Here is a 13,431-nt window from a genome sequence, read left to right as displayed (position 1 = left end):
ATTGAACACAAAGAACTGGACGGGTCATAAAATATCATAAATTAACAAAATCACATTCAATCTTAAAAAAAACACTACCAATAATTGAACATTAGGTATTTCATAAGACAGAGTTGATAATAACTAAACAGAGGTTAATAATTCAGAGAACCCCATTTTGTAAAATAGTCAACATTTTTGTGTCATCTGCCTCCAGCTATCAACCCAGAGAACATGCTGAATGATTCTTAGTACTAGCACTGAAAACAACTCAACTGAAGACACTATGGGCCCTTAATGAAATGTAATATATCCAGTCACACACCTGCTGTTCCCTTGGGCAAGGGTGATCCCACATTTTAGTACGCTTAAGGACAGTATTAGTTTATGCCTGCTGTCCAGGAAAAATTAATAGTACCTCCTTATATTCTAAAAAAAGGGGGGGGGATTCCTGGGTCACTCTATGATCCAAATCAGAGAGCTATTTTCCAAAAAGAAGTCGACACTCTAATGATAGTTCAAATAAACTGTTTTGTCATAAATAATAACTTCTTTAAACGATAAGAACTCAATCACTATATTTCTAAATCTGACTTTTTGTTACCCCACAAGATGATCACAAAATTTCATTTTCTTTATATATTCAGTAACAAGATCCTAAAAAATCTAAAGAAGTCAACAAAATAATAACATCTTTTCCCACTGTTTTCAGAACGTGTAAAAGCACCCAAACTAACAGCATCAAGATCCTCAACCTTCTTTTTGGAGGGTACAGGAAGGTGGGGGGAGGCAGGGGGTGAGAGGCTGGAGTGAACTGGTGTGACCTGGTTAACATAAGAAACGCTAAATTGAAATTACAAAGATCTGCTATCTAAAACCCTATCTGAGAAGAAAGCATTAACAACTGTGATAACTATTAAAGAATCTACTTGCTTTGAATACTAACCGAACTTCTAAATTGACTATAAAGATCATAAATTCTGATAATCAACTCTAAATTTAAAATGTGACAAAAAAAAGATAACTATGTGAGATGATGGATATATTAATCAGCTTGAGTATGGTAATCATTTCACAATGTATACATATATCAAAATAAAAAACAATAAAGTACTTGTGTAAATGATCACTAACTGAATATGGAAGTCTCCATTGCTCTAAACACTAAATGCCTTCCAGAGCTATATATTAAACCTTAAATTGTTACCAGCAACTAAATTAAAAACTAAACTGAATTTTGCCTAAGTAAACATACTTTTCACAACATACTAATAAACTAAAAAAATAAAGGATCAAAAGATCGCAAAAAATTTGCTATACTGCAATCATTAACTATAAATTAAAAGATAATTTTGTACTCTATAAATTTTAAAAATATACACTACCAACAATTTTCATAACATTTTTGTTAATCTTGCATATTTAGATGTATTTTCTTTGAATAACCAAGTGTCACCTTTAATCAAATTAAGTCAGGATTCAGCTTCTAATAGCACTTTATCAATTTATCTGAAGTAAACTAACAAATTATATCTAGGTATCACGTTATCCAATAATGCCCTAATTTCCAAAGAGACAAATTTCATATTAAAAACCTAAATTCGACATACAGAAATGGGGGCTGCCCAGTTAGCTCAGTTGGTTAAAGCACAGTATTGTAACACCAAGATCAAAGGTTCAGATGCCCCAACCTGCCAGCTGCCAAAAAAAAAAAAAAAAAATACAGCAAAGGGATGTTCAATAATTTTTATCTACTTTATCTATAGATGCTAGAAAGAAATCAGTATATTACCATTTATCCATTTTTAAGCAGTTTTATCAACTTCACCCATAGACAATCCTTAAACCTGAAACAAAGATACAATTGAAACAGAGTAAGGGTAGGTCTGTGACCCAAATTGACTCCATTTTCCCTGAAGAGGACACTTTGTTACTTATCCACTCCTCAGTCATGAGACCCCTCAGGGCAAATGATTACCCCATGGGCTGCCCTGACAAAATAGACTGAGATAAGAGAGTAAACAGATATTTACTGAGTTGCAAAACCCCTCCCCAACGCTTGTTTACTATAATTGTAAACGTTACAGATTAACCTTAAAACCACTTTAGGAGGTCCCACCTGTGCAAAGCATCAAGGTGACTGCTACAATGACCCTCCTGGGGTGACAATGATGAACATCACTGCCTACTGAGCATGGGAAGAACAGAACGGACCACCTCCAGTGACGCTGGCCTGCCACCCCTTAACTCCTTTCCCTATAAAAGACCCTAAACAGCTCCCCTTGGAGGGCTAGCTTTACTGTCGCTACCCCCCTTATGCATGTCTATCTCCTCTTTTAATAAAGCGTTGCTTGCTTTACTATTTGGGTACATTGTTCATTTCTATGACTTTGGAATCCGAGTGCCTAATTTAATCACTGGCAAAAATTGGAAAGCTTTGGGCACCGGAGAGGACTCCAGCTGCAAGAGGCAAGTGGCCACTGGGACTATGTTGCTCCCATTTCTCTGCTGCTGGTAAATCTCTCCTGGAGTCCCTGACCTAAATTCTAACAAGGCAGTGCTTTATTCTCTTTACCTTTCTCTGATTTTCTGAGCCCTCTTCTGTTTGGTTGGATTGTATCCACTTCTGTGTAGGTGCACCCTGGAGGGCTCCTGGCTATGCTTTGTTTTTCTGGTTTAAATCTAGTCGGTACTTTTCTTCTTTATGCGGAAAAAAGTGGGGAGAACTTCTTGTATCAACAACTGTTAATGGAATAGGTTGTCGCCGCCACCCTCCCCCCGCCCCTGCCCCCATTAGGACCAGGCTAAACTGGACCCCACTGCTCTTTTCTCTTTGTTTGCTTGGTTAGACATTTAGTTGAGTACCGGTAATCTGAACACACCTTCCAATCCTTGCATCAACTTTTGGACTTTCAGGTCATTTGTTTAAGGCGAGAGGGCAAGCCGAGCCTGACCTGTTGGTAACACAATTATCCATTCTTATTACCACCTGAATGAAGTATTATGAAAAGAGGAGTTTTGAATGTATTTTTACATACATATAAGATTTAGTCTTTAATTATTACTATAAACAAATAAACAGAAAGTTTCTTGCATATTTTGTACTATCAGAAAGACTTCAAATTTGGTGCTTTGAGGTTTCATATTTCCCATAGAGGATGAGATGAAACATTAAACTGATGACTTGACACAAAAAAAACACATAATCAACTAACAACCCAGAGGGAACCTGTGCCAGGTGCACTTAAATACATTTCTCAGTAATTAACGTTTTCTGTAGAATCTGCTGATTAGTAGCACCACACAAGAATGAGTTTAAGCAGAAATAGTGCTTCCAAAAGTGTATTTTTCAGAACACCAGATATTCCATAAGAACTTGTATTAATTAAACAGGAAATACTGGGTTAACTATTTACTGAGATCTTCTCAGAGCCTTTAATTGCAAATACACAATAGGATTCCTTTTGGGACACATGGTATTTGCGGTATTTTTCCAAACTCACTTGACCACAGAACTTTTCCAACCTAATACACTTGTGGAAAGATTGCCTTATAAAAACACAGCTGTGCTTTAGCCCCTCTTCCTTTTAACATACACAATCAATGAAGGCCACCTCCAGCTTGTATATAGTATAGATACAATTTCTGCATGTTTAAATTGTATAAATTTGAAATAGTAATATACTGAAATCTTTAAAAGCCTCATTTTATGTGCAAAAACTTGAAATGTGAATTTTAAACACTTTAAAATATCCATTAAAAATCATAATGACAAGGCAAGTGAGCTGGTGTTGGTACACAAACACCACTTCGGCTGGTTCATGAAAATGCCTGCCCATTCTTCTCAGGATCAATGTTGGATTTTGCACATTTTGAATGATCCAGGATCTTCAAGAACATATCCCAACCATATAATGCAATCATTACCACAAGAAATAAAAGGATCCACATGACCCTATGTGCTGCTGACATGACTTTATCATTAAAATTTTACTTTTTGAAGAATGGGCTTCCACTCTAATCTCAGCCAAAAGAATAGTTCAATAGAAATTCTGACAATGGTCTTGAAATACCATCTCCCACTAAAAGGGCCCAGAGCTTCCTGAAGAATGGCTGAATCCAGCTCTGGGCCTGGAAAAATTTTAGACATCAAGAAAGTTGCCGAAGACTATTAGGGTCAAACTGACTCAAGAACCAACTTGAAAAGGCTCCTATCAGGCAATTTGAGCACCAATAATGACAACAACAGCAAGGAGTTGACCCCCAAATATGTTCAAATCCATGAGTTTTAACAATATAGAAAGTAGGAAGGGAGGGAGGGAGGGAAGGAGGAACATTGCTGGTATATCACCACAGGAATGCTTGTGAACCAATTAATTTTTTAAAAACCTGTAACTATAGAGAGACTCGGACATTTATGCTGCCCTTTATAAACTATCACTGAATAACCAAATGTCAGATGAGCCCAAGTTTCTCGTTCCACAAGTATTCTAAGTAGTATATGAAGTAGAAATGAAAGATCACCATCATTATATAACCTTAAATGAATTAAAGGACCTAGGCCCTATTTTCTCAATCTCAACTTTACTGATATTCTGGGTCGGATAATTCTCGGTTGTGGGGGCGGTAAGGCACATTGGAGGAATTTGAGCAGCATCTCTGGCTTCCACCCACTGAACAGAGTTGCACCCCTCCCCACCCTCAGGTGTGACAATCAGACACTGCCCCTGGATGAGAACCACTCGTTTAGACATTGCAAATCAATGGCTGCTCACTTCACAATCACCACCTACAAAGCAGTCTTGCCCCCAACCAGGAAAAACAAATCTAAGTTTAAAGGAGCCTCTAGATCCAACTTCTGATATAGGAAATACCAAGGAAAGAGAAAAAGTTAAATGACACCACAATGACACAGTCAGCAAAATCTAGTCTGTGGGAATTCTATAGGCAAAAACAGTTTCTTAATAATCTGCAAGGAGAGAGAGAGAATATTCCTTGGGCTACAAAGTGGGGGGGGGGGGCGGGGGTTGGAGATAACTGGGTGGGGGACACAGGGTACAAATGCAATTTGTGGTAATGGGTAGGCTGCCAGTATGAATCTGGCCCTCACATCATGGGCACAAGGGGTGACAATCAGCTTTGTATCTCATGAATATTCGTAACCAATAAATAATTTTTAAAATTAATCTGCAAGAGAAAAACAGAGAACGAACCTATAGACTAAGAGATTTAAGAAACATACCATCCAAGAGAAGTATTCGAATTTTATTTTGATCTCAATCCTAACAAACTGCAAAAATAATTTTAAATGACATTTGTGAAACAAACTGAAACGCTGCCTGAATAGTTTGATATTAATGATATATTAAAATTTTAAAGGCATAATAATGGTATTCTCATTAAAACTTTTATACTGAAACAGTTACAGGTGAAATTATATAATGTTTGGGATTTGCCTTCAAACAATATGTGAGAAAGGAAGCAGTGGGAATTAGACGAAATGAGATTAAGCACAAACTGGTAATTGTTAAAGCTGGTCACAGGTTCACAGGGGTTCACTGTACTCCTACCTACTTTTCTAGGTGTTTAAAGTGTTTCAAAATAAAATGTTTTTAAAAAATCATTAACTTTAGCAGATATTCCCTATAATTAAATATATATTCTGCAGCTAGCTCACAGAGGCTCAGAACCAGATATCCTTCAGAGTACTTTGAAATTATTGAACAGCCCTTAGGTTATTAATAATACCTGCTCTGAAAAGGTTCCAGGGCCAAACTACTTCTGCTCAAGCTCCGTGGTGGGGGACCCTGGGAACTCCATTCAGTACTTCTACAGCACTAAAGCAGATCCAAAACTGCTTTCTTGGCTTACTATGAGCTCTATCTATACGCAGGCACACCAGCTATACTCCTCCATGAGGTGGTAAATGGCTATGCTCAACGATCACAGCCATATAGTTTTCATCAATTGCTGGTTTGGTTTCTAAAGGAGTGAAAGCTACTCTTAATCAGTAATATCAAATACCTGGGTTCCGGCCCTTTTCTGACTATAATCTCAAATTGTCTGCTATCTGGAGCATCACAGAAACCCAGATCAAAGACAGACCCAAATGTGGGGGGGTTTTTTTTGTTGTTGTTTTTAAAGTCGATCAAGACAATGTGCTGTTATGTTTTCTTGGTTCCAATAGTAAGAGCTATGTAAGCTATTAACTTCCCAGCAGCCTAGGCAAAAAAGAAAGTAAACTCCAAATGGGAGGCAAAAACACGCCATCTAACCCTCACTTCACAGTAAGAATATGTGCATTCACATTTTTTGTTTTTGGCAAATACCTCAAAATCCGTTTAATAAAACATTTTAAAAATTCAATAAATAATTCAGTCAACACCTAATTACCATTCAGGGACTTTTTCATTTCAACTTATCTTGAAAGAGCAACACAATATCTAATCTGCAAGTTTACTTTTCAATAGGGCAATGGCCTCCAGATCAAGGCAAGAGTCATGTTAGATTATAAACAAACTGTGCGAAACAATTCTATTTACCCATATAATTGTACATATATTAAGTCACACACACAAAAAAAACCATTCCTTTCAAGTCCTTCCTACTAACCACAGAAAAAGATTCAAATTTGCAATCCAGAAGGGAGACAGGGAAAGTGACCACAACCCACTCTGTTTGTTTGGGGGTTTTTTTGACTACATCCATATAGTCCACACACATATAGTCAGATTTGCCTCACACTAATCAATAAACAACATAAAAAATATTTACTATAAGAATAAAATCAGATGGATTTTGACCAAAAACAAAAGTGAGCAAAATACCTGGGAATAACCAAACCTGGAATAAGTTGCTTGTCCAAGTACATTAAACCTTTTATCCCTAGACTGCTGCCAAAAAGCAGATTATATCTGTTTGTTGGTTATATTTATGGATACACATACTTCACTCAAAGATTTAAAGGATTCTTCTCCATCATATAGCTTGAACCTAAGTCCTTCTTCTTGGACAAATGTTATAAAATGAAAAAAGCATATCAAGCTTTTTTAAACTTATAAGCAGTGAGACTGATCAAGCACAACAGCCATATCACACACACCTCACAGGCTGAAAATAGAAGAAAAGGTAATCGAAGTAACTGAGAGATGAACAGCTTCCAATTTTCTTACATTTTCCTACTTACCAATTTATCATTTTCATTGGGCATTTCAAATACACATCTCAGTTTGGAATCCATTAATTCATCAAGTTTTGCCTCTTTCCACTAAAAATAAACAAAACCAAACATGAGATATAGGAGGTACAATCATGGCAACTAAGTTTCACCTCAAGGGACAACAAAAGGATGAGTGCAGCTGCTTGGAGCGTCAGTGAGGAGTCTGTGGCTCGGCCAGGATGTGCTGCTGCCCTGTACTGATCACCCTGCCATCATAATCTGCTAATGTCACAGAACCTTTATATAATCCTAGAGCTATAATCACCATCCGTTAAAATCACCGACATCACTAGCAATCACAGGAGTTTCTTCTTAGAAATAATTTAGCAACACTATTACTAAGAAATACTATTTCAAAATTCTTTCCTTCTTGAAATTAAGTTGAAGATTATTTGTAATGAATAGATTTATAGATTTTTAGAAATTTTTAAAATTAGGTTTCTCTACTGAGAACTAAACAATATCGACAGTTTAAACTACATTCCCCAAAATAAATTCTCTTCAACATCTTCTATACTTACCACAGCTTCCATATCTGAAGTGTTTGGTGGAGCAAAAATAGTCTGTACCATAAACTTGTGTTTACTCTTTTCATTAGGATCATAGTCAAAGGGCTGTAGCATTACTAAATAAGAAGAAAGGACACATTATGTTGTCTTCTGCATTTGTTTGTTTGTCATTCCTATTACCTCATTAACTAACATGCAAATTTAAAGAAACCCAAAAAGGGTTCAAGAAACCAAACAGTGGATTATTTACACTAAGGATCCAGAACCAACTTTGTGGATTCCAATTTTTTTCTAATAGTCCACGTTTCTGACTTACTAAAGCCTTTAGCATCCCACAAAATAACGAAAAGCTGTTTAAAAAATAACTGTGATCTATGACTGCCTCCTTTAAACTGAGTTTCTGTAAATTTTCAAAACTTTGCCAACATTAACTACTATAATGCCTGTAAACTCAGTAAATCTAGTAGTTGCTTATTAAAATTAGTTACACTATGAATTTAGGCTTCATTTTAGTATTTAGTGACAATTTAAAATTAGACAACTGGGGTATTTAAAAGAAAAATACTCCACTACTTAAAAACTCACTACCATATATTAATGTTTTAATATGACTAATTTTTATAAAATGGATTTTTTAAAAATACCTATTCAAGAACAGTTCATCAGTTAAATCTGATACCAAGAAAAGAGTATACAAAAAAAAAAAAAAACACCCACATAGACTCCTAATTTTTAGAATTTACTCAAGTCCCAATAACAACATTCAAATTTTCTTCTAAGCATTTATGATTTTCAGCAGTCTTTTAAGGAAGTTTAAGGCTCCATGTGGTTATAAGTCACAGTAAACTTATGAAACATAAATCCAGTAAAAAGGCCTATAAAGAACGAAACAACAATTATACAAAGTATGTGTATGGTATTGTGGAAATTATCTCCTGAATAATATTTAGATTATTTCTAAATAATAAGATATAGGTCAACACTCTCAGAAAGACAAATGCAAATAAGCAAATGAGAGAAATATCAATTACGTAAGAAACCTTATTTATAAGGTATGATACCTAGCTCCTGACACACAATTCCTAACTAAGACTCTTAGAATTTCCAAGTGTCAAGAGTCTTTTCATATGCTAACGATGACGGCAGCCCCTAGGCAGCTTTGGGATGGGGCTGGTCACAGGAGAGACCAAGGCAGGACTTTCAATCCCATTCAACCTCCAGGGAGAGGAGATGGACTGAGGTTAAACTGACCAGCAGCCAGTGATTTAATCAATCATACCTACATTATGAAGCCTCCATAAAATCCCAAGAGGACTGGGTTCAGAGAGCTTCTGGACAACTGAATTCATCTGCGTGCTGGGAGGGTGAAGCACCCCAACTACAGGAGAAGGGAAGGTCTTGTCTCAAGGACCCCTTCCAGACCTTGCCCTATGTATCTCTTCATTTGGCTGTTTCTTTGCATCCTTTAAAATACCCTTTGTAATAAACTGAAGAACATAAGTATGTTTTTCTTTGAGTTCTGTTAACTGCTCTAGCAAACTAATCGAACCCAAAGAGGGGTATCTGTGAGAACCCTAACTTATAGCTGGTTAGTCAGAAGTTCCAGAGGCCTGGACTTGCAACTGGCATCTAAAGGGGGGTGTAGGGGGATCTTGGGGACTGAGCCCTCAAACTGTGGGATCTGATGCTATCTCCAGTTAGATAATGTCAGAATTGAATTTGAGGACACCCAGCTGGTGTCCGCTGAGAAACTGCTTGCTTGCTAGCTTACTAGTGGGAAGAAATTCCCACACAACTGGTCACAGAAGTCAGAAGTTGGCCTTTATGTTGCTTACTGCTGAGTAGGAGCATAGAGGGAAAAACACTACGCTTTGTGTTTTTTCCCCACTCATACACAAGGTATGTCTGAGATGTCCATTAATTCCCATCACAGTTTAAAAAAAAAATTTTAAGGGCAAAATACACAGCAGCAGAAAATGCACAGGATAAATGCTTCAGAATCCAGACAAAGCACAATATAATTCCACTAACTACCTTCACTGAGCAATTACTGTAGGCTAATCACCAGGAACCAAAAATTTGTGGATAAAAAAACTTACAACATGATTTTATGTCGTTTATACTCTAATTAAGGTTGCAGACCACATGATAAGAGGAAGACAATCTCAAAAAATATATATAATTATGTACAAATTAAAAGAGTAAATCCACAAAACTAAGAGCTAAAGTGACAAAGGAAAATAAAATGGGCATGTGGTACAGAGAGTTCATTAGAAAAGGTTGCTGGAGGAAGCACAGTCTTGAGTCACTCCTTAAATGGAAAAGCGCTACACTAAAAACCGGAAAAACTAAATTCTAATTGGAGAAGAATACAAGGGAATGCTGTGCAATCACTAACTAGTCTGGCATTTTTGATTAGTCAGATGCTCAAATATAAGGGATTTAAGCAGGAGAAAATGCTTCGAAAAGTATAATTTTTCTTAAGAAATAATAATACAGTAAAACTTCAGTAACCTGAGACCTCAGAGAAAGTCAGTCTGAATAGTTTTATGGATTCCTAGGGATATAACTGTTTGTACCAAAAACCTATTTTTAGCCAAGTGGACTGAAATAATTATGTCTTCTTCCAAGATACAGAGAGCAAAGTCCAGAATGTATGCTTTCCTTCATCTTCTTATTTCCCATTGATCTTTCCCAGGAATTAATGACTTGGACAAAGCAAACAAACATGAAAGCATTCCTCTTACACAACCTTACAAAAAGACTCACTGAAAACATCTTTATAGAGCTTCCTAGCTCTTGAGTTTTTGGCTATACAAACTGAGGGAAGATCTAGTGTCGCCAAGAACTCTGCCTATGGTCTGTCCTTTTTTTGCCTTTGCCATCAGATTCCCCTTCTAAACACTCTCGATTGACTTGCTCTAGGTGCCCACTCACTTTGTATAATTTGCTATTTTTAATCTGTTGTGGGCTTAAAAACCAAAAAACTGATACAGAATTATTATAGTACCTTCAGAATACTTAGGATCACCCAGACTTTTTTTTTTTTTTAAATGTGCACATTTCTAGGCCATGCCCCAGAGATTCTGACCTTAGAGAGATGAATACATGTGGGTTCCTGCTCCCCATATTATTACAACACACAGTGGGAGTTGAGAACAACTGACTGCTGTAAAGAAATGGTCTCTGCATGAGGTCTGAGAGGTTCCCCATAAGTGAGATTCACGGAACCATATAAGGTTCAAATACTTCCTTCCCATTTCTCAGCTATGTCAGATGATATGGTATAGTTAGAAAGTCCTGTCTTGGGAAGTTGGAGGGACTGTCTAAGGAAAGAAAGGAACAATCTATAGATGGCATTAACTATGGCATAGACTCCACAGCAGGAGTAAGTAATCCATATGTGGCATACTTCTTCAACTACAAGTAAACACTAAAAGGAGTGATAAAAATAGTTTTCCCTCTGTACTGGCCAGCTGCCAAAAAATAACGTTTTCAAGTACAAGACACAGATTTTACAATGAAACTCATCTATATTGATGCAATAGGCAAAAAAAAGGCATTATATGTTTTTAAGCTAAAGAATTAGAACACTTCTATAGCTGCAAGCAATATGTAATATGCTACAGATCTGAATGAGAATGATGTCACAAAACTGGCATAATTTTTCAAAGATAAAATAATAAGGGCAGAGCTTACAGTGGTGAGCTACAGAAATAAAGACTAGATATAAAGTTTTAAATGGATAATAATTACTTATAAATTGACCACAGCCCCCACAAGATAAGGGTGAGAAATTTTATGCAACAGTTTGAATATGGTAAGATAACAGAGGGACACCTTTAAAGGCAAAGCCAGAATAATATAAGAACTATTCCCCCCCACTCCAGATGAAACCCTACTAAATAAACCAAATTAAACATAATCATAAAATGTCAAATTTCAAAAGTGCATAAATTCGAGACATGATTTGCTACCTGAAACAGTCACAGTCGACCCTGGGTCGATAATTCCACTGTTGGGCCTCACACAGTACCGGCGAGGTGCTGTAGTCTTCACTTTGAAACATACTTTTCTATCTGATGGATTTCGCAATTTAAGATTTGTAGTGACTACATCTGTGAAGGGACCTAAAAGGTTAACGATTAAAGAGAAAAAAATGTAACTGGATTCACAACAACAAAAAAGCAGACAGAATTTAAAACTGAACATACATAACCTCAATTTTATTTGTGTTGACTTCTGTATGCATAAATATACCAAATGAATAACAATGTCATTCTACAGGTGGCAGATGTACAAATGAGTTGTATTTTCTTCTTAATTCTTCACCATATTCACAAAATTTCCACAGTAAACATATACTACTGCTAACAAAAACTGTCTTTGGAAAGTTTCAATGAAATAAGTCTACAATTGTACTTTCACATTACTAAAAATACCAGGATTTTCCAGTGGTCTGCAAACCAGTGCCAATTTTCAAGTTCATTTTACTAGCCAACTACAAAAACCTCTTCATCTGACGACACCACACCTGATGACAACATGACTATTGCTTCACCTCAGTTAGATACGACTGACAGATCCATTCATTCCATTCATTCATTCATTTATTCACATAAAGTGTTAAGTGTTTATTATGTGTTGTATCATATGCCCTAGATAAAATGTTTTTAACCTTTGGTTCTGCATCCAAACACCATAAAATTGCAGAATAATGAACCCAAAAAGCTGATCCAGTCCTGCATGAATTAAATCAGTACAAAAAAGCAGGAGGGAAAAAAAAGATTATAGCCATTTTGCACTTGGCTGAAGAAAAGCCCAAAGACAGATTATGCAGATTAATTTAAACAATAAAATGAACACATTAATTTTGAGGCAGAAGATAAACTTAAAAACATGTCCCAATGTGAACCAATAACCACATACTTCTACATATTCCAAAACCAATTTTAAATGATTTTCAAAACAGTCAATTTTAAGTTATATTTTTAAAAATCTAGAAGGCTGAAATCAAAAACAAATATTATAAAGGCTATGTTTTGTTTATTTAAATCTCAAACAAGAATAAGACCATCTTTTAAAACTTTGAAATATTCATATTGTGAATGCCCAGTGTAAGAAAATTCTCCAATCAACAACTGTGTCAGATAAAGTTTCCCATTTTTTTAAATATTGGAAAATTATCTAAGACAAAAGCTTGAAGGGGAAAAAAAAATACAGTCAAATGAAAAGAGGTATTAGGAAGAGTGCAGGAGATGAAAACAAACATCTCCCTAACGCAGGAGAAAAAGAAATTGACTTCACAAAGGCAAAGTCACTAAAGGGTACTTATTTCAAGTCCTAAAGAAGTAAAATGGCTTTCTCCTAGGCTTACAGTTTGTGAGTTGTAAAATATTTTCTTAGAAATAAAGATTTGGAACTAGGATGGAGAGGAAACAGAAATGAGAGAAAATCGGAAAAAAACATATAAAGGCAGATAACTAGTTATAGAAAAGAAAGCATTTTAATATAAAATAACCATTTAAAGCAATAGGCATGCGTGTTTTTTGAAAAAAAGTATATACTATATATATAGTACAATCTTTTAAACTGCTTGCTTAATTATATGGTCAATCTAATCTTTCAATTTGTAGAATATTTTACATCCTTTGCTGTTTCTTCAATCCGAATTGCTTACATTTTTCAACAAACAGATGATTAACAACTCCATCATACAATTGG

General features: G+C 35.8%; 1 protein-coding gene across 1 annotated transcript in view; it reads right to left on the bottom strand.

Moving 5' to 3' along the window:
- The window catches only part of VAPA (VAMP associated protein A), a 48,083-nt gene that overhangs the window by 16,327 nt on the left and 18,325 nt on the right, over positions 1-13,431 (bottom strand). Inside the window, exons 2-4 of the mRNA XM_063076556.1 lie at positions 11,685-11,837; positions 7,720-7,823; positions 7,166-7,246 (exon numbers count right to left, since the gene is read on the bottom strand). Coding sequence (XP_062932626.1) covers positions 7,166-7,246; positions 7,720-7,823; positions 11,685-11,837 — 338 coding nt within the window. The remainder of the gene's footprint in view (positions 1-7,165; positions 7,247-7,719; positions 7,824-11,684; positions 11,838-13,431) is intronic.

This window comes from Cynocephalus volans, chromosome 13 (genome assembly GCF_027409185.1).
Source record: "Cynocephalus volans isolate mCynVol1 chromosome 13, mCynVol1.pri, whole genome shotgun sequence".
Taxonomy (NCBI): domain Eukaryota; kingdom Metazoa; phylum Chordata; class Mammalia; order Dermoptera; family Cynocephalidae; genus Cynocephalus; species Cynocephalus volans.
Note: the sequence above shows the minus strand (reverse complement) of the source record. Positions and strands in the feature narration are given on the sequence as shown.